Consider the following 23657-nt stretch of genomic DNA (forward strand, 5'->3'; position numbering starts at 1 on the left):
CCTGCATATCCTCCATCAAGATGATACTGTCCTCGAAGCTAAAAGCAGAAGCACAACCTACGCAACCGCCATGATTCACTCAATCGTGTAGATACAGACTAGCTCCTGCATCATCCACACCTTCATTCATTCCTGAGGAACCCCTCTCCCTTCTCCCAGGATCATATTTCCCACTTCATAAAGTGAGTGAATGGACATGGTGCTTTGCACTGTCTTTCACTAGGCTCCTTATCTCAAAAATTGAAAAGCACAGAGATGGGGGAAGGGGAGGTGAAAAGACACAAGGACAAATTGAAGCTACAGACTAATATATTATTTTCAGTCAGTTCAAGGAATTTCCATGAAAAATGATGAACATCTAAAATGTCTGTCTACAGCCTGTGAAAGATTACCGCTATCCTGGGATTTTACATGAAGACAGAGGGATTCTGGGGAAAGACAACACAGCCCTAACAGTTCATGTTTTAAGGAATTTAACTCTAAACTGAGGTGATGGAGCAGAAGCCTTCATGCCCCTTGGAATCCTTGATAGTGGGAAGTACAATGTCTACAGAGACAGAGTATGTGACCACAGAAGCGTCTTACAGAAGCGTCTCCGGGTTAAAACTTTAACCAGCTTGATGCTATGTTTTCATGTAGCTCATTAGTGTCAGAGGCATTCAACACCTACCTACCTGTCATACATACAGATAACATAATGTTTTACCAAAAGGTATGACTGTGGTCTACCATGGACTAGATAAAGGCTTCTCCAGTCTTTGAGAAACCCCAGAAGGCCACACTGGTAATTTCACTTAATAATATCATGATTAATACTTGATATAGGACTAGATTAGGACAAAAAGTTCCAAACTACCAAATATGGCTCTTCTCCAATTCAAGAATGAAACTTGTTGTACCTTTGAGACACCTTTCCTCTATCAATAGAATAAGAGATAAGTGTCACTGAGGTCCAAATTCTAAGAGCCACTACTACTAGGAAGATGAGGAACCATAACTGCTATGGGACTTTTAGGATTGTATACTCGATGGGTCTCCTGGATGTCCAATACTGTTTTCCATTCCTTATGAGACACTTCATCACTAGGGATCCCAGTGGTCAAACTCTCAGCGATCCTACCTGTGCATAAGTGTATATTCTAGGACACCCTCTTTAAAAGGATTTATAATTCTAGGCTACAGCGTATATCAGCTAGAAATAGCATATCTGGATTTAGAGAACTTAGACAACTTCTTTACTGAAAGTACATCCTGTAATGCTCCATTTCCCCTCTGGAGGCGCTGCAGTAAAACTGTACACTTAATGTTCAAGTCTTCTTGCAGATATAATCTGATCAGATCATTTGGGATCGATGTATTGTCAAAACACCCTTTAAATAGTAGAGTTTATCCTTAATATATACATATATATATATATACGCATACAGTATACAGGACGATAAATTGACACCAAGCTTTAGAAGTCTATTAGGAAAAGGTCCCTGCTGCGATAATAAGATTCTTTCATGATGTGTGAATCTGCATAATTCATTTAGGAAACTATGCCATAGACTACTCCAGACATGGGTTCACAAAATGAGACAGCGCGGAATAGCCAACGCAACTCCTGCCAAGACCCTGTGATGCTTCTGGCTTCAAAGTCCTATCGATAAGAGGGCACAGGTGACCCCATGGGCTCTGTCTGGAAGAGGAACCTATGGGGAGTTCTCCAGCTGGTGCAACCGGGGAGATGAAACCTGTCTGTGTCTCGGCGGGAGGACACACTGCCGGGGACGGCAGACACTACAGCTGGGGGCAGACACAAGCCAAGCTTCTAGAAGTGTGCAGCCGTGTGGAGCTCTGAGCAGAAAGAAAATGTTCTACAGATTAAATGCCAGATAAAGTAATTTCATGGTCAGATTGATTATTTCATGGACGGGCTAATGGCAGCAATGGAAGCGCTTCATCCAGGCACAAAACATCTCTGTAAACTTAGAACAACTATATATAGTGTTATCTATACAGACGGGGAGAATAAGAGGCCACAGATCATTCCATGAAATATTATTAACCACTTGCTCTATATGTATACATACAGAAGACCGAGCCATAGATCATGTGTGGGGTATCTAAGATTTCATAGATGGAAAATAAAACAGATGGATAGATACAAGAAGTAGAGTTCAAGTCCACCAAGTCCGCACAGCTTTGTGGAACCCCTATGGAGGGGGGGGTGCAAAGCCTGCCAAGGTCCTGGCTTGGTCCTTACACAGATACAAATTGGAAAAAATGAGCAGCACTCCAGAGGTAGAATTCAAAGGTTGGTGATCTTTATTGAGGCAAGTGGCAACGTTTCAGTGTTGGGCTTGAAAAAGGTGTCGAACACTGAAACGTTGCCACTTGCCTCAATAAAGATCACCAACCTTTGAACTCTATCACTGGAGTGCTGCTCGCTTTTTCCAATTTGTCAATAGATAGATAGATAGATAGATGAATAGAAATCTGCATACACTCTACTTAAGTGACCGAGACCACTGAATGTGGTGAGACTGATGATCTATCCTTCGTCTACGTCTTTGCTTTCTCTCTCGACAGAGGGTGATGGAACCAGGACAGATGTTCCTCAAGACAGATAAGTCATGAGCAGAGAACTACCCTCTATCCATCCCACAGACATGCATGCTTGGCTGTCCCAAACATACCTGGGGATTGAGGCAACATGCTTTCAGTCGACATCTAGAGAATCTGTATGGGAACCTTAAGATTTCCTGCCACTAACCAACTGTGACTCCATCTATTCCCCATTGAAGGTCCATCCACAGATAATATTTCTACAAGACTTTCAGATGCAGGAACACCAGTCTCAGAGTCTAAAAAAATTTCACCTGAGTTATCCCGAAAAAAAAAAAAAGGGAATCTCTCTCTCTCTATAGACACAATGCGGCTCGTTCCATTGGCCGGCGTAGGCGCAGATAATGGAAGCTTCTTTCAACTCCAGTGTGCAAATGAGGCCAGGACTTGTTTTCTGCAGAGTCAGCCAGGCATTACCGCTGCCACAGTCACTTTCCATCAAGCCTTCAGAGCAGAACAAAACAAAGGAAGGAGTTTAACCATGGGAGATTTGCAATGAATACTTAAGTCAGGGAATGCAGATGGATAGGAGAGCCCGGCAATCATGTTATTTTAGCAAGGTAGGGTTTTCATTTCCAGACTACCACTCATGGGGGCCAGTCATAGGGGATTAATACGCCTTGTTGAAAATATCCTTTTTAGGGGGTAAAGGAAATCAGGAACAAAAGCTCTGGAAGATGAAAGACGCTGGGACACTGAAGAGAGGAACCTGGAGGTGTGCAAACTTGCTGGGACTCCTCCATGCACCAGGTGTTCAGGTATATCAAATAAACAGCACAAAAGCCAACATGGCGAATCCCGGGGACGGAATAATGGATCAGAGGATCCTCGCCAAATAGAAACTGAATGGAAAAAACAAAAGACGAATTGAAGGACGGAAAATAAAGTGAGACAAAAAGTTTTTTTTTAAAAAACCTATAATAAAATAAATAAATTGTCACTCTGACGAAATAAAACAAGAAGATTCCAACAGAATACATTTTGATTAACAACATTTTTCATTTGGTAAATTAAAAAAAAAAATAATTCGATAAAATGAACAAAATTAGAATTAAAAATAATACTCAAACAAATGATGTACTATTATTAACCGAAAGCTGTGTTTTTACCAGAATATTAACGAAAATTTTCGATTTTCTACATAATCTTTAGTGTTCTGTTAATTATAGAAAGCCGTAGCAGATAAAAGACGACGTCTGAGATTAGTTGTTCTACCATTTTTAGAAGAAAGCAGACAAGATGTTTCTAATCCTAATCCTGGGTACTTGAAGGGATATTCCCATTTCAGCAAATTAATGTTATTGTTTTTGAGATAAATAGTTATACAATTTTCCAATATACTTTCTGTATCAATTCCTCACTGTTTTCTAAATTACACAGGTGCATGGCTTGTTATGTCCCTGGTCATGTGATGTCACACAGGTGCATGGCTCATTATATCCCTGGTCATGTGATGTTACACAGGTGCATGGCTCATTATATCCCTGGTCATGTGATGTTACACAGGTGCATGGCTCATTATATCCCTGGTCATGTGATGTCACACAGGTGCACTGCCTGTTATATCCCTGGTCATGTGATGTCATACAGGTACATGGTTTATTATATCCCTGGTCTTGTGATGTCACACAGAGGCACGGTTCATTATATCTCTGGTCCTGTGATGTCACACAGCTGCACTGCCTGTTATATCCCTGGTCATGTGATGTCACACAGGTGCACTGCCTGTTATATCCCTGGTCATTTGATGTCACACAGGTGCATGGCTCATTATATCCCTGGTCATGTGATGTCACACAGGTGCACTGCCTGTAATGTCCCTGGTCATGTGATGTCACACAGGTGCATGGCTCATTATATCCCTGGTCATGTGATGTCATACAGGTGCACAGCCCGTTATATCCCTGGTCATGTGATGTCACACAGGTGCACTGCCTGTTATATCCCTGGTCATTTGATGTCACACAGGTGCATGGCTCATTATATCCCTGGTCATGTGATGTCACACAGGTGCACTGCCTGTAATGTCCCTGGTCATGTGATGTCACACAGGTGCATGGCTCATTATATCCCTGGTCATGTGATGTCATACAGGTGCACAGCCCGTTATATCCCTGGGCATGTGATGTCACACAGGTGCACTGCCTGTTATATCTCTGGTCATGTGATGTCACACAGGGGCACGGCTCGTTATATTACAGAAAAAAATGAGAGCTGTGTGTTATAACAAGCTGTGCACCTGTGTGACCATGGTCCGATTTCTGTCCACTGGAAGTAAACAATAAAGCTTCCTATAACAGGGCAGCAAGCAGAGATCTAGAAAACCTTGAAGAATTGATACAGAAATTATATCAGAAATATGAAAAACCTTTTTTTAAATACAAACACCAACATTAATTTGCTTTAATGGGAATACCCTTTAATTAAAAATTTGGAAAGAGTCTTTAAGGGGGTTGAGGTCTGAAAATTGTATTTGTCGTCTTTTATCTACAGGGTGGTAGATTACCATATGATAGTAATTTGGGTAATGCTAACCTAAATTTAGTAATCCCTTGCCCTCTATACTACAAGACATCGTAAACTTGTGTACAACGTAAAAAAAAATAGAAGCTTGTGGTATCATATTGAAATTCTATTTATGAGTATTCTGCTATAGTAAATCCACAAACGGATCGCTAATAACCCTGGGTGGTAAAACTGATTCACCACCATAATTTGAGTTGAGAACCTCCGACGTAGAGTTTCCTTTCTCTAACTATAATGCCGAGTCTACGCTCTACGAGCCAAGTCATTCCAGGAGGCTTACACCGGCAACGATGAAACAATGGCAGATCCTTTTACTGGCCACTCCAAGACTCTTCACACCCCAAGCTTATTAAACTCCAACTTCAAAAAGACGAAGGGAGGTCATGTAAGACGCACCAGAATGTGTCTGATCATCCCAACCAGTACTTTTAAAGTAAAAGAACACAGAGTCTGCAAAAAGCTGATATGGCAGGGAGTCTCTTGTCATCACGTATCTCATTAACTAGTTAAAAGCTCCGATACAGCTCCCACACAGTTACTAAGCTACATTGTTGGCAAACCAATGCATTTTTTAAGAGTTCTGATACCTTCTACAACATGTGCGAAAGAAGCCAAAAGTTTGTGCTAAGGGGTCAAATATAAAAATAGGAAAAAAAATTCTATGAAAAGGGAACATGCGTTACGACAAGAGAAAGCCTCCTCTGGGTAGTGATAAGGATTTCAAAGGTCACTAAAAAAAAAGTTTCCTGTGTCCAAAAAATTCACACAAAAAATATCTTACGTATTGAAGAAACTTTAGAGGACTTCACATACAAAGCCGTACATGGCACATTCTGCCCAATTTCCAAAAACATGATGATGAACTCATCATGGAAGGCACCAAATGTTTGAGGTAGATCTCTACCAAGAGTCAACTGATATTGAACTAGGTAGTCAACCAAAGAATAACTAGTGACTATCAGTGATATGACTGTTTAAAAATTCTACAAAAACCTGAAATTTTACAAGCGTTCTCGTTCTGAATTGATCTAAGTAGTAAGACCACCAGAAGAACAAGAAGAGGTCAAGTAGACTCTCAATATCTATAATTACTGTAATCGTAAACCTCGGAATTAAATTGGGGGCTTCTTTGGAGAAAAGAAAAAGAAAAACAAAGAAAAACTGAAAATAAAGACTTTAATTAAGAAAAGATTTGTGGGTCGTACCATGTGACAGAGACCAGTGTTTTTCTAAAATCTCACATGTACAACAGCCTCTTCCATAATGTTGTTTTATGTAACCGGAGCTTCCAAAAATAAAGGCTGGCGAGTTGTGTTTGGAGCACTAAAAAGTTATCAAGTGCTACAAAGGGGATATGCTCACCAGGACAAAGACAACATACAACTCACAAATGACAAAGAGCAGCTGGACTAGGAGTAGCTTTAGATCTAAAGTTCCTTTAAGGAATTCTCAAAAAGGGTAAGAGAGTCGAAAACCCTACTTCATAAGAAATACAAACCCAAGTGGGCAACTGCCTAGTCACACAGCAGATGCTAATGAAAGGTACAATATAACATATCTTTTTTTCGGTAAAACCTATTTTTTATACAAAAACACTTTGGCAGTGTATGTACTATGCTCTGTGGGGACTGGGGGAGTGCTAAAAATGGGTCTCCTGGTGACAGGTTCCCTTTAAGTACAAATGGGAATGTTGGAATCCAACCACCCAATATTTTTTTCTCTGTGTATCTGTCCTCGCTGAGCAGACGAGGACCTACCATACACATTGGAAAATTCTATTTGTGTACAACGTATGGTCACTGACACTTTTTTAGGTCTTTTCCCCAGAGCATAAAGCAAAAACAACTATAAAAAAATCAACCGGTATTAGCCTACCTCTATCGAAAGTATCTCATTCTATTTTCTTCCAAAAACAGAATATGTTGGTTGTATGTGATATTGTAGCCAATTTACACTACTAGAGCTGATAAGCACTACCAGTCCCCAATCATAGTCAGATGTGGTCCTATTTCGGAAAAAGTCTGCCATGTTTTTTTTACCCGGTAAAGACTCATGTAGAACAAGTCACCAATAGCAATAGGTCAGGCACATAACCGCTGTGTAAGAATCTTATGTCTACAGTACACAATAGGAATTTTCATACTACTAAGATACGTAGGGAAAAAGAGCCAAAAAGTTGCTTTGCCAAATGCTAAAGACGGCAGTGCAAGTCTTCACTCCTCCGCAAAGTCCCCTGTAGCTGACACCCTCTGACCTCCACATGTAATTGACTGCAAATGTTAATGACACAGTAAGGCTTTGTATTGTGAAGTACAGTTTGCAGCAAATTGCCAAAACCACCTTCCTGTACTGAAAAATAAACCCCAGCTTTATAAATGAAGACTTGTGCGGCTTACATGACCCTAATTGGAAAGCTGCTCAAAATTGATATCAGATGCTGCAATTTTTACCTATGTCAACACTCGCCGAAAAATAAACATTATACCTGGGCCGATAACACGATCTTATATACACTCTTCCTTTATTCTGCCCAATCAACAAACAAAGGAGAAACCTAATATCCACAGAGTCACCAAAACACTGACATGGTTAGAAATGTATAAACTTTTTTTAAAATTGTTGTTACGATGATATTATAACAAAATATATGAATATTTATGGAATAGAATAATCACACGATCCGGAGAAAAACTTCACACAAAAAAAAATCTACATCCAACTAGGCCAGAAAAGATAAAGGCCAACAAAATATTAACTGTAAATAAATTTTTTATTTAAGATTTTATTTAACATAGGAAAAAAAGATCCTCAAAGAGAAAATTTCTACAATTAATGGTTCATGACCTAACAACCAACTTCAAATCTCAAGGTAGTTGTGATCTTCAGGTCCACTGAACCACCCCTGAATGGATCGGAGGGTATTGGGTTGGTATTACAAGGAGGGAATCTCCAAGGTCGATCTAAGAACTTGGAATGGAGATACAGGCAACTCCACCTCAAAAAGCCAATACATTACTCAAGATGCTTGAATCCATGATGAACATACCTTTCAGTTTGATCATTGTAATGAAAAATTGGACTAAAAACCTAAAACAATTTTAAAAATAGTCAAACAAAGAGGCAAATAAAAGCCACGTTGGATCCATTTTAACTCAACATCAACAAGAAGAAGGTAAGCAAGCCATCGTACACGCAAGATCGCTTACTCTAATTATATGTGTAGGGAGTATCCCTAAAAGCAGTTTTCCGAGAGCCAATTTTGGGGGTTAGAAACCGGCAGGTAGAACATATCCTACAATTAGATAATCTATGTGTGAGACGCTCATCTGACCTCTTGCCATCAGATCTCTCCTACAGGGCATCATCCATGAAATAAAACTTCTTTGAGAACTTAAGGAACGGGCCAATGGACAGAGTAGCCCAAAAACAGTTTTCGGAGAAAATTCTAGACCAAATGCTAGTTCAAAATGTTAGACTAAAGTTTTTTTTTTAACTGATGGATAGCTTTCGTCAAATAACTCAAAAGCCTGATTGTAGACTAGGCTTACGCCAAACAAAGAACTTTTCAGTCCTCAAGACCCACCAGCACCTGGGCCATACCATCTGCAATTTCCTACCCATTATAAACCTCACCATTAAACCTTAATTAATCCCCAGGAACAATAAATGCATTTCAGACTAATTAAGGCCAAGGTCATTTCTCAAAACGCTACAATTACCCGCTCCGTATCGTCTCCATGGATCTCCCATCCAAATATTTTTCAAAACCACTTCGCCGTTTGGTTCAAATTAAGATGTAAATGAAAAATACACAATGGCCGTGAAGACTGTGGAGCAGCTGAAGCAATTTTATGGAGAGGTAATATTATTTTCATGACATTTTCACACTCTTTCCTGCCCGTGTGAAACTGTACACCACGGGCCTCTATGCTGCGCCTCATCAGAGGTCCAAATGTTACTGGTTCAATCAAATGAGAGGTACAACAGGAAATCCTATTAGTGTTCAGTCACTACCTGAATATGTCTGCGTGCCAACTCCCATTACACAAGGCGAACAGTATATCCAGTGTTCTCGAACGGAACATGAAAGCGTGCCGTCCCTACGTTATATCTGGCCTTAATTTACTTGTCATACCTTACACATCACGTCCAGGCCACAAGTTACAGGTGTGAACTATTAACTAGAACCTGGAGGTGGTGGTGCACATTTATTACCATTCGTGGCGGAGAGACCCATGAGCTAATCCCAAACATGCAAAAGGGTAATAAAATGATGTTTGGGTGAAGACCAGCATTGAGCTCCCCTCACTGTAAGGGACCTTCGGAAGGGTTTGGACAAAGATCTGATTGTGTTTCCTCCTAAATCATATTTTTTTGGAACTGGGAAATCCAAAAAGAGAAATTATTAATTTACTCCATACCATCTGCATGGTGCTATCCTGTCTAACATCTCCAGAAACTTCAAAAACTTTGCAGAACCATTATCCAGAAATACAAAAAATTCCAAGTTTCCGATTGTTGATTCGCACCTGACCACAATTTTCTAAGACTTCTTTTTTGCATGTTTATTTTATTTTAATTTGGTATTTGATAATGCAGTTAATCTCACAATCTTATTCCCCAAGAACAACTGGAAAGACCTAACAAGAGCTTTTTACAACTTCCGAGCTGAACCATGGCCTTCAACAGGATGGTGATGTTCCTTGGAAATTGGCCAACATAGCATACCACAGTTCCTCTGTAGTTGGTGTAAGGTGGCACCATACAGTACTGACGAACTGAGGTATGCTCCATCAACACGCTTATTCTACATATTACCGTCCTGGTGAAGGTTCCATTAGAAATATAATAAACCAATATACCAACTGCTGGTGACCAAGGTTGAAATTTGGCTAAATAGGAGCAATGCTCGCAACTCTTAGGCCAAACTACTCAGCTGACAAGCAATGTCTTCTAGAGTCCTGACCAACTTATCTCTTGGACCCACACATGGATATGAAGCCCCCTGACCTCACCACAAAAGGTGCAAGTAGGTGGCAGATCCATATGTAGCTCAGGAACTCCAGGTTAATACTCAGATAAGACACCCAAGAGTGTTGAGTAGAGACTAGTTAAGCATCTAAAAGTCTTTCTGGTATCTGATAATTCCAAAAAATCTCACAATCCTATTTCCTAAGAACAGAAGACAACTGAAAATATCTAACAATGGCTCTTTAAAATTTTTGAGGCCTACCATGGCATCATTCAAACTGCCTTCACCAAGATCAATATGTTCCGAGGAAGTTGGCCAACGGAGCGTACCAACAGTTCCGCTGTGGTTGGTGTAAGGTGGCAACATACAGAACACTTCAAATGTATATTGTATGGACCCACCTTACACTAAACACAGAGTAACTGAGATATGCCCGTCTACTGTGTTCCTCTGTGTATTCCCATCTTGATGAAGGCACCAATAGCAATAGAACAAACCAATTTTGAACTGTTGGTGAACAGGCTTGAAATAGAAATGATATTCTTAAATCTTGGACAAACAGTGTCTTCTAGAGTGGTGGCCAATCAATTTATGTCTTGGACCTACAGATTATGTGTTATATAACAGAATTGATATAAAGTTCCTAGACCCCAGAGCCTCACCGTGTAAGGTGCACATAGGTAGCATATCCATGTACAGTATAAAGCTCCAGTTAATAGTCAGAAAGACAAGACACCTAGGAGACACTACGTGGAAGCCATACTAGTTAAGCATCAAAGACTTGTTCTATCCCAAAGACAGAGAATTCCCGAGGTCTAAACAATTGCCTCTCGAAATTCCATTTGTTAAGTGACAAGAGGAACAGCTGGGGGGGGCAAGCAATGTGTTTTCTGTCAAAATCCATGTTCATAGAAGGCAAAAAGACCCCCACCACACCGGAGATCTGCCCTGTTGTTACAAAACTTGCTAAAAAAGGTTGTTAAATCATCTGCCCTTGACCTTAAAGTCGCTCACTCCCCTTCTGTTCACCATCTAATTACCCCCGCAGGCTCACAAATCTTCAGAGGTGACTGCAGGAAAGATGTTCAGGCCTACGCTAATATTTATTCCTTTATCCAGGAGCTCCAGAAATCCCAGACACCCAGCTGGAGAGTACACAGCAGTTGACTTCTGATCTCAGCCTGTGGACCCTCTTTGTCTCGGGCTGTAAATAACCGCAGGGTATCCCTCTCACTACAGACCTCATGAGCTCCTCCTGTTCTGTCGATGACTTCTCTTAGTGAACTCGGAAGACCAGGATGAGCAAAGTAATGGAACTTTTCGATAAATATTATTTGAAAAACGTCTCCCCAATACAACATTGTAACGAGCCGGCGACGGCAGGGACTCATTTTACCATAACGGCGCAAGGCACCAAATTCCTAAGAGAGTCTATGGAGAAAGTCTATGTCTCATAATCATGTTATTGTTCTGTGTAAATGGACCCAGACTCTGTAAACACGCTCCGAGGTGGGTGGGGGGGTGGAGGGGGAGAGGGGGTTCACTATGTGTCTTGTTTTAAAAACAGTAAATTATGTTAATTCATTTCCTCTGACCAAACAGTGGTAGTAAAGCTAAGGGGGAGCAAGGGCGGACAGGATAAACAAGACTCAATTACACGGCCGCTGGGAGAGACTTAACAAATGCTTCTTATTCTTTCATTCTTTATAACATTATATTCTGACTCGTGCAGGATTCTTACTGACGTCTGCAGCCAGTAATGAAGTGGAAGCAAAGACCGACTACTATATGGCTACAGTGTTATATTCAGGGAGAAAATATTCTAGCAGGCGCACAATACAGAGGAGCAGTGGTGACAGACTGAGCTACATCCTGTATGATGCTCCAGAGCTGTACTCGTTCTGGACCAGCACCAGCAGAATAGTGAGTGCAGCTCTGGAGTATAATACAGGATGTAACTCAGGATCAGTACAGGATAAGTAATGTCATGTATGTACACAGTGACTGCACCAGCAGAATAGTGAGTGCAGCTCTGGGGTATAATACAGGATGTAACTCAGGATCATTACAGGATAAGTAATGTCATGTATGTACACAGTGACTGCACCAGCAGCAGAATAGTGAGTGCAGCTCTGGGGTATAATACAGGATGTAACTCAGGATCAGTATAGGATAAGTAATGTCATGTATATACACAGTGACTGCACCAGCAGCAGAATAGTGAGTGCAGCTCTGGGGTATAATACAGGATGTAACTCAGGATCAGTACAGGATAAGTAATGTCATGTATGTACACAGTGACTGCACCAGCAGCAGAATAGTGAGTGCAGCTCTGGGGTATAATACAGGATGTAACTCAGGATCAGTACAGGATAAGTAATGCCATGTATGTACACAGTGACTGCACCAGCAGCAGAATAGTGAGTGCAGCTCTGGAGTATAATACAGGATGTAACTCAGGATCTGTACAGGATAAGTAATGTCATGTATGTACACAGTGACTGCACCAGCAGCAGAATAGTGAGTGCAGCTCTGGAGTATAATACAGGATATAACCCAGGATCAGTACAGGATAAGTAATGTCATGTATGTACACAGTGACTGCACCAGCAGCAGAATAGTGAGAGCAGCTCTGGGGTATAATACAGGATGTAACTCAGGATCAGTACAGGATAAGTAATGTCATGTATGTACACAGTGACTGCACCAGCAGCAGAATAGTGAGTGCCGCTCTGGGATATAATACAGGTTGTAACTCAGGATAAGCACAGGATAAGTAATGTCATGTATGTACACAGTGACTGCACCAGCAGCAGAATAGTGAGTGCAGCTCTGGAGTATAATACAGGATGTAACTCAGGATCAGTACAGGATAAGTAATGTCATGTATGTACACAGTGACTGCACCAGCAGCAGAATAGTGAGTGCAGCTCTGGGGTGTAATACAGGATGTAACTTAGGATCAGTATAGGATAAGTAATGTCATGTATGTACACAGTGTCTGCACCAGCAGCAGAGTAGTGAGTGCAGCTCTGGGGTGTAATACAGGATGTAACTTAGGATCAGTACAGGATAAGTAATGTCATGTATGTACACAGTGACTGCACCAGCAGCAGAATAGTGAGTGCAGCTCTGGGGTATAATACAGGATGTAACTCAGGATCAGTACAGGATAAGTAATGTCATGTATGTACACAGTGACTGCACCAGCAGCAGAATAGTGAGTGCAGCTCTGGAGTATAATACAGGATAAGTAATGTCATGTATGTACATGGTGACTGCACCAGCAGAATAGTTATGGATATTAAATCTGGGACTAATGGATGACAACTTCCGAAAAATCTACTGTTATGATCATTCTGGCCAACTAAACCAACAACAGCTCATATGATGAATGGGACGGTGAAGGTTCAGCACTTCCTGTGGGGTAAGAGGTTTCTATCAAAAATTGCAAAAGTGTAACCTGGAGTTAAGGAACGTGGATAGAATAAGCAGGAGCGCTGCATGTTCTGAATGATAAAGTGGCAACCTTATAAATCCATCATGCCCTGGAAAGGGGCAGAGACTGGCAGGACAATAGGGGTTGCTTAATTGCCAAAGCAAAATCCATTGAGGCATTCACACTGCAGAAAGGAGAGAGTCAGTGAAATGACAGGGGCTGGCAAGCGATGAATACAGCCATTAGGCCCCTGAGATAGCGCTCAGTAATTCACACATACAGTAGTCGGCCATTCACTCGTAACTGGTTTATAGCTACTGTGTTTCCTTCAATCAAAACTGGTTCGAAAAACAAACATCGTATAAAACGCACGCTGAGCCGTAATACCAACACTAATGAACGCACAAAATAGAAGCGTGGGTATAATATGCCTCTAATTACCTACTATTGTCTTGTTTTATAATACTGTGGTGATGGCGTCTCATACGGCCGCTCCATTACATGTGGTCATTATAGCTCCAGGCTGCGCTGTATTAAGTTTACCGGTCACTTTACCCCCACACGTTCAGCACACTCTTCCTCTGCTGCTGTTAAACTCCCATGTTCCCAGCGCTAAAATATATTATTTGTCCACACGATATTTCAGAACTGTACTTATTCACTTAAGTAGAAGAAAGGACGGTTGACTGCCACCTACAAGGTCAACATACCTGTATTCTGCTGCTAACTTCATAAATCAGGCACAATCATTCGAGAACGGGTCACTAATCTAACACTTCTCAAATTTCTCTTCTGCTGCTGTCCTCATTTCCAAGATCTGATGGGTGGTTTGGGTGGTAGTCCAGGTCCCAAGACTTCTAGAAGGCCCATGGCCACCCAAAACCACCCATCAAGTTTGATACTGCCCCAATTCGACAATAAGGAGGGGACTCCATTACTGTATTCCTTATACATGGGTGCTGGCTCTCAAAACACGTGTATTCAAGAGTCCTTCTAAGACCTTTAAAGGTCCTACAAAAGTCCTTTAACGACAGAAGTGAAAGTGGACAGAAGGAAACACCCCTCTTTTCTCAAGAAGCTTGGTTCTGAACCTTCTCAAGAAGCTTGGTTCTGATACTTCTCAAGAAGCTTGGTTCTGATACTTCTCAAGAAGCTTGGTTCTGATACTTCTCAAGAAGCTTGGTTCTGATACTTCTCAAGAAGCTTGGTTCTGATACTTCTCAAGAAGCTTGGTTCTGATACCTCTCAAGAAGCTTGGTTCTGATACTTCTCAAGAAGCTTGGTTCTGATACTTCTCAAGAAGCTTGTGCAACACCCTCGCCGATGCAAGGCAGAGCTGTGTTTGCACTTGGTTCTGATACTTCTCAAGAAGCTTGGTTCTGATACTTCTCAAGAAGCTTGGTTCTGATACTTCTCAAGAAGCTTGGTTCTGATACTTCTCAAGAAGCTTGGTTCTGATACTTCTCCAGAAGCTTGGTTCTGATACCGTATGTAGGCAGTAATAAAAACATATTAGGCTAGTGGTGGGCTTTTACTTTTCATTAAACACAGGTCCCATGGTAGTCACAATCCACCCCTGGCTACAGGGTGGTCTTCACCTGCCTGAAAAATGACATCTACTTACCACATGCTTAGCTTATTAACACATTCAATTTAGTGGACAAGTCACTTTCCCCCTCAAGGACAACATACTCTTCTGCAGTGATTACTGAACTTAACCCTGTCCTTTCCATGATAACATAGCCCAGCTCACTATCATCATCATCATCATCCTCTCATAAAAGGTCAGGTCACTGACCTCCACAAAATCAACACACTCCTCCCCTGCAGCTGTGATCAGTTATAGACTTTTGTCACATGAAGGTGGGTTCTTTTTAAATAACTTTATGTGTAGAAGCACAAAGAAACATTTCATTATAAAGTAGGGTAGGTATCAATTGATCCTTGCAGTCCAGCTACTATTTTTGTACGAGAGAAAGTTATTACCTGACCAGGACTAGAAAAAAAACCTGTAAAAATAGATTGGGCATGTAAGGAGGCCACGCTTGCCAAAATTCCCCTTCGCAATTTTACTGGCCTCATAAAGAATGTCCAGAATATATGAGCAGAGTCATATTTGCGGGTAACGGGAAACTATTTTACAAACAGTGCGTTTTCATTCTCGAATATCAGTTCGGAGACGTAAAACCAACACCAGAAGTCGTTGCAATTTTCGAGAAGGAGGGGGGGGGTCAGCACTTTATACCGTGTACCCTTTGGTGATGCGACACCTCAAATTCCATCAAGCGCTTGTGAAGTAAATTTACCAGATGGGAAAAAAAAAGAAGGGTTGGGGTAGGGGGGGGGGGGGGGTTAGAAAAAGGGGGGGGGGAATAACTCAGACGACTGCCAAGACGAAAACCGCTTTGACTTCTTGAGTTACGCAGAGGAAAAAAAAAATATCTGCAGGAACAGAAAACAGAATAAGCCTTTTCGTAAAATAAAGTTTCTGTTCCTAATTTACAAATTTTGGCAAAAAAAAAAAAAGTTCACGCACTGGATGGAAGACGGTCGCGTAGAGAAACTGGCCAGATTTCCTCCTGATAATTGAAGAGTCTTTGATGAAATGAAAATTTTCGGTTATTCACGGCACGGGAGGAATAATATGTTTCTGTTGGGATACAATGGGACGACTGTGTAATCAGGGCGACGCTGTACAGCTGATGTTTATTTGACTCGGAAAAGTCGTGGAAAAAAAACTAAACAGAGGGGGGGAAAAAATGAATGAACACAATGTCAGACGGCATCTATTAACTTGTTAAATGCCACGTCTGATCTTGCTGCATAAAGTCGCGCTCTCTAAGCTCCTGGTCATACTTATAGACCATGGGGGGGGGGGGCATGGAAACGAGATACAGTACTGGCACAAAATGTATACATAAAGGTACCTCATACAGTACGATACAAGCCAAATCAGGTTATGCACGGGCACTGGATGAAGTGAACTGTTTAAAGTGGCAGTAGTAGTATTTTTACTTGATGGGGAACACATGTTGAGGTTACTCGATGTCACAAGTGATGTAGCCAGTTTTTTTTGACCGGGGCGGGAGCGTAGCTGATGTCATGTAGGAGATATTTTTGGATACCAACATAACAGACAGTTCCCCATTAACCTGCAAACCCTGGATAATTGACTGAAAACCTGATAAGAACATACCAATTAGAGGCCGAGAGAGGGTAGAGCGACTTATCTGATCCTCTGATACCTACAGTATGTGACAGCAGCCGTGGAATTTTCGTTCTTGGTAGATAAATAACTTTTTGAAAGATCCAAGTCTAGAAACTAGTGTAAATTATGTAACCTGTATTATTAGATACATATAGGAGTAGAACTGCGCAGTCCCCAACTTAAAATTTGCGTCCGGGGTTCAGATACATCCCGCGCGACGTGGAATTATTGCCAGATTGGTGACTGAGCAGCTACTATCCTCGCTACTAGCTATGGCTGTTATCGGCCAGGGGTGTCCCCCTGACCAATCACAGTTACACCTAGTAGCTAGGAGTGGGACGCAATGGAACCCCGGACCTACATTTCCAGATCGGGTCCTCTCAATCCTACTCAGGTGTTCAAGCACTGGACCAAAGTTGTTGAAGGTTCACCAAAATTAAAACTTGGTTATAATGGACAATCGATAACATTCCGGGTCATCAAAAATTTATGAGCCACTATAACGGCCAACCTTGACTAAAATGTTTCAGAATTTGACATTTCATCCTTTCTTCAACCATTAGCCTACTAATATCTAATGTGCGTGGTCACCATAACACCAGTTGACTCTTAAAATCCACCCTTAATGTATGTTTTTCTCTCTTTTTTTTTTCTACTTTTAGGATTTTAAGACCTAGTCCTGAGTCCAATTCAAGCCGTTTTGGGAAAATGTAATGACTGAGCTGCCCTTGAAACTAAAACTGTGTACAATTACAGTATTTTTTGGACTATAAGGCGCACCCGAGTATAAGGCGCACCATCTTGAAATGCCTGCTAAAACATCGAGGTTCACATATAAGGCGCACCAGATTATAAGGCGCACCTGACTATAAGGATGAATGACCAGCAGGTGGCAGACCTGTGCACAGTTCAAGGCAGCTGTTGTCTGTAAGTACGGTTCATATATATGGCGCACTGGACTATAAGGCGCACCTTTGATTTCTGAGAAAATCAAAGGATTTTTTGTGTACCTTATAGTTCGAAAATACATCCTAAACCTACAAAATTAGCAGTGGCTTTACTAACTATGTGGGCACTATTTGACGCTGTACGCTAGGACTGGATGGGTAAATTGTCACTTTAAAAACTTTAAAAATAATTACAATAATTTTAGAAGGGATATTTGTAAACTCATTCAAGATATTCCTAATAGATTTATGAAATTATGTTATTATTTTAAACGTCCCTGTTAGTAGAAACCTCATATGAAACATCTCACCCCCAAATTACTGTCTAATTAACGGCTGTATTTATATGCAGCGCGGTCCCCCCCTTCCCGGTTAAGATCTCTTTACAGTCTCCATATAACATGGCCACAGGTTTTTCTTGTCTCTGGAAAACTAAACATCTCCTTTGAAATCCACTCTTAATAAACACCGGGGGAAAGATGGCAGACTTTTCCAAATTAAGAAACCCAGACGTGTTTTTATTCCTTTTCGACAAGTTTGATGGCCTGGTTACAAGCGGCGTCTTAAAACGTAATGAAATATAGATTTATAAAACATAACTACAACATTATGTTGCAGAGATTAAGTGGGAGATTGCTCCTTTCAGAATTTTCTGCCATGTGAAGAGTTGAGCCTCGTAGACACAAAGTGGATCTTAGAGACAAGGGTGGACAAGTAAGTGTAAAATAAGGGGAATTTATTAGCCCTAAACTATGTCGAATTCACACCGCTAGATCATCCGAAACATGAAGCCAGTTTTCTCCACGCAAGAAGAAATCATTACAATTTTTTCTAGAACTTGACTTAGGTAAAATTTCCAAAACAATCCAAAAAGTTATTCTTGACGAATCAGCTGTCTAGATCTAGGTCCAAAATATTGAGAGATGCATTTTTGTGAACCTTGGTTGACTGTCAAACGTTAATTTATGGAGGCGGCTGCCGCATATGTTCCTTTGGAGTGCCTCCACTTTTAGAATACCATTAATCAATGTTAGAAAACAGCCTTACATCTCAACCCACTAGATTTAGCCAAAGTCAAAGCTACCAGCCAATGAGACACAGAGCTTTGAAGGGCTTGGATATAAATTAACCTTGAGTTATTGGAGGTCATTGGTTTATTCCGAATCATTCTAGATATGGATAGATATGGCGGCAAAGTAAATATATGAGATGGACTGACGCAAGAAGGACCTACATGAGATGGACCAACGTGAGATGGACCAACAATAGAAGGACCATTAACTGTAGTAAAAGTTAAATATCTGTCTTTAAGATAAACACTTGTTCGACACTAATTCCAGAATTGTATAAGTACGAGGTGAACCTTGACCCTAATCAGCTGATGGAATGAAAAGTAGGAGCCAAGGTATAACAAATTATGGAGAACAATTTAGGGAAACTGTCCCAAATTTGCATCCTGTACCTAAATCCAGGGCTCCAAGCATCACCAGTCCCACAGTAGGTTATGCACCGGTACCCAACAGGAGCATCGCTAATCTAATGGATCAACGCTGCTTACTGGGTACGCCGGTATTCTGAGAAACTCGACTTATAGAACAATGAGGGTGATTCTGCACCACCCACTGAGAAAGCTGTAATTATGGCTGATGTTGTATAGCTCGTGTCACAACACATCCGTCATATGTGTTGTATGGAGTGTAAGCTCCATGGTACAGATGTTCTTCTCCACTCACTTCTAAAGCAAGAGTGCTTGACTTTACCATAGTGTGTGGTTGGATATTTCTTTTAGGAGGGTGTTTCACCTTCAGGAGCCTGTCCGTGATCCCCTTAAGAATCTGTTGAGAGAGGTCTTTCTCATAAATTCTGTTAAAAATAAATAAGATGCTTTCTGATCCCTTTGTACAGAACTAAAAATGACCACTCAGCCAATCAGTGCCCATGGAAAGGAACCGCAACAGGAAGCGGCCAAGTGGTGACCCACCTCATACCATGATTGGTCTGTATGTCGAACAGTGTCATAGCAGTACGCAATACTCCAAGCCACCAGTAGTGGCCTCTGTAGAGAAGCGGTATAGTCAGCATGTCCCTCTTGAAAAAATCAACTAGAGATTTTTAAGGGCCAGATCAGGTGTTCTCCATGGCATTTCTCATGATAAAGGAGTTAAAAACATGTCACCTGCTTCTCAACACAGTGCCAGGGGTGCTGTCTCTGATATTTCCGATCAAAACAATTAAAGTGACCCCTTTCATATAATGACAGATGAGATATTTATGGTATTTTGGTAGTAGAAGGCGGGAAATGACCGGCAGGACCACCCACCAATGCAGAGAAAACCAAGAGAGTCCAATATTTTAATACATATTATATATCCATAGTAAATAATCTCGCATTTGTAAGGTAAAGTTTTCAGAAACAAAATGTTACACATAAAATTATTTTATTTTAAAAAAGGCTAAAAAAATAAATGTTCCCTTTGTACCAGCAAAGGGCAAATCATCCATACGAGGTTTGGATCCAGAATAAACAAAGTACAACAAAATCACAGCCCTCTGACCGTGTTCCACACCGCCTGGGGTCAGCCGCCTGTAATTATGGCCGGCGACTCTATATTTACCAATCCAGAGCAGAGACTCTAAAACTTTAATGATAGAAAACATCTGACCCTCCCCGATTAATAAAATACTAAAAGTTATTTTTGTAACTGGAAAATTCTAAAAATAGTCTCCACGTGTGACGCTAGCGGGCGATCGATCCAATATTAAACTGTGCCACTGGATTGCCGGTTTCTAAAAAGAAAAAAAATTCTAAAAGCGATGAAATTTGAAAAAAAATAACTAACAGAATGCTAAAAAAAAAAAATTAAGAGCGAATAATACGATAGTTCTAAATATAGTTTTTTTGGAAAACAATTCAGATGAGTTAGTTAGATGCCCTAAAATTCAATGATAGAAAGATGATGGGAATATTTCATCTTAGCTTAGGATATTTCACCCAGGCTTCAAAAATATTTCACAACAGAAAAAAAAAAAATTCAACAGGAGCTCAGAGAATAAATTCTAGGTTACACCAAACCAACAAAAGCTTCTTTGTCAGGGCCACCCCGAGCTGAAGTCACATTACTTCTGTACCAGGTACCTCCACGCTCCACAGCGAGGTCACGGCTGTAATACAAAAAGTCACAGGACTAACTACTCGCTGTAGTATGCTATAGTGTTGTAGATGTAGTGCACCAGCAGCTGCTCAGCCCAGGGCTATCGACACCTGTTCCATAAAGTGTATAAAGATGGGAAGGAGTTTAAAACAACACGTTTTTCCTGCGAATTCCAGCGACGGCCGGCATAACGCCTTCATTGAGAACTTGCAGATCAGGAAATGAATTACAAATTATGTAGAAATTTGTATCGCTAAAACATAACACAAAAATTAAGCCAGATGTGTCGGGTGTTTTTTTCCTGCCCCCCCCCCCCCCACTCCCATTTCTCCTCAGTCTCGGGCTTTGTTCTCGCAGCAATCTGTGCAGTTTCACACTTTTGTACGCTTCACTAAGTGAACCGCACCGTTAAAAGATCAAGTACAGGTTGTAAGGAAGCCAAAAATACCGGCTGGGGGAGGTCAGGGGTTGCAGAAACTCAAATCAGACAAGACAATATAACAGATGATATATAAATATTCACAGTCTAAATCCTTTTGTCCAGAAACCGATTATCCGTAAAATCTGATAATCCGGCATGAGGGTTTAAAATTAACCATAAACAGCAACGATCCCACAATAGAATAATATGTGACTGACTTTGATCTCTACAGCAATATCTTGACAGATAATCAAGATTATGACGCCATGGTTGTAAAATTTTTACCTCAGATCAATGTAACGAAAATATAAGACAGATTAGCAAATATTCTCTATTACCAAAAAGTTTATTAGACAAGAATAAATGAAATCTTGATATCAAACATGATTCTGCGATGTAATACAGAGGAGGAACTCATAGCACCGGTATGTGATTATTTTGGGGGTATATTCACACACAACAGATTTCTCTGACTGAAAATCTGTTCCCATTCATCTCAAAGGGGCTGTTTTGGCGGCAAACACATTGTTATTATCAAGATGAATTCGGATATATTGAACATTCACGTGTGAATATACCAAAAAATATTTCACTTCATTGGTGGAGCAGACGCACAGATTTCCTCCCAAAATATCCTTCGGCGCTTTAATGGGCCTCATTGATCTATTATCAATCAAGTTTCATTGCCCATACAACCAAATACAGCAAAAATAAAGCTGAGCTCGAAGTGGACGACAAAAAAGGTCCAGATAAGGATTAATAATCAATATTGTCAGCCAAAAGCTTGCCCCGCCGCCGTTTTGTCATCTTTCCTACACCATTTTACACACTGTGCCCGCCATTAATATGTTTTGAAAAATCTGAGGTAAATTTTCCAAAGAAGTCAAAAATTTCCTTCCCCCAGGCCTTATTATATGGGAGTAGCATCACTAAAACCACAATCTATTCCCAACCAGGCAATTTCTCATAGGGTCATAAAGCATTTAGTGTCCAGCTTCCTTCAAGATAACTGAGTGATCTCTTAAGCAGCTGCCATTATCCTGGGACAGTGATAACAAAGGTGCCACACCACAGGAGCCGTCACAATTGACACTTGGAGGAATGACAAGACTGTTTGTTTGCTTTCCCCAGGATAAACAAAAAGGGGATTAAGTCTTCCTTCTGATACATCCATTAGTGGAGCTGCTTTCATTGTCTTTAAGACATGGTGGCCTTTTATGGGTTAAAGACCTACTTAAAGGGGTATTTATTCAAGTGCTAACGACAATTTGTGTCTGTTTTTTGGCAATTTACTACTGCTTTCACCCAATTTGTCACACATATAAAACCCCTTTAAATTCTAGTCAGTTAAAGGGGTACCGCCAATGATGATGGCAGCCATGTTTACCACAGGAAGTCTAATACAGGCCATACACCTAAAATAGCTATAGGGCAAGTGCTTTTTCGTCTGACAGCTATTACTCTTGACACCTAACATATACACGCATGCTAGGTTTGACCATGCGAGGATGTCGGGACACCATATGCCACCATGTTACACCGGATGCCTCTCTCTGCAAGGTTATACGGTTGCCTACGCGAATGACTACCACTCTCACGCCAACATCTCCCGTGACCAGAATTATTACTAGAGTTACCCTTTAATTGGTTTTCCTAGTTTTAGAATGAACATTTCAAATATCCATTTGTGTTTCAAATAGTTTTCAGGATCTCTGCTTACTGTCAGTGAATGAGAACATTCTTGTTGATATCCAGTGTAATACATAAAAAAACTACCAACAAAATATTAAATACACAATTTTACTACTGATATAAATACTGCTGCCGGATTCATTACAATCACACGCCATAGGTGACATCACCAAAGGGTTTACCAAAGCAAGACCAGACTCATTTGCAAAATCAGTAAAACAAAAATGGAAAAAAAGGCAAAACACCATAAAAATTGGTCATCATGAATGAAAATAACCCCAGTGACAGACATGGCTACAATCAGAAAACTCATTGATTACCACAGAAATCTGAATGGAGGCGCAAGATACACTGACCAACCAAATCAAAACGTAAAAATGAAATCCAGAATCTGATTGGTAATTATAAACTCCTCCCCTACTTGAATCTCTACATAACAGTGCGTTTACCGCATTCAGCCTTACCTCGCGCCGAGTCGCAGAATGCAATTAGTCCAACAAAAAGGAAAGTGAACTGGAAATCCATGACGAAAAACGCTGTTTTAATGACTTTCAAATACCTGAAACACAAAAAGTAAAAAAAAAATGAACATCAACAATAAAGTTGTTCAAAGAGCAAAAATCTCATCTTGAAAAATATTTCTCTTAAAAAAAAAATCAAATAGAATTGATTCAATTTGTTGGAAATTTA

General features: G+C 40.7%; 1 protein-coding gene across 1 annotated transcript in view; it reads right to left on the reverse strand.

Moving 5' to 3' along the window:
• The window catches only part of FGFRL1 (fibroblast growth factor receptor like 1), a 116189-nt gene that overhangs the window by 87428 nt on the left and 5104 nt on the right, over positions 1–23657 (reverse strand). The window contains exon 2 of the mRNA XM_072126243.1: positions 23432–23526. Coding sequence (XP_071982344.1) covers positions 23432–23492 — 61 coding nt within the window. The 5' untranslated portion in view covers positions 23493–23526. The remainder of the gene's footprint in view (positions 1–23431; positions 23527–23657) is intronic.

The sequence above is a fragment of the Engystomops pustulosus genome, chromosome 1, assembly GCF_040894005.1.
Source record: "Engystomops pustulosus chromosome 1, aEngPut4.maternal, whole genome shotgun sequence".
NCBI classification, from domain to species: Eukaryota; Metazoa; Chordata; class Amphibia; order Anura; family Leptodactylidae; genus Engystomops; species Engystomops pustulosus.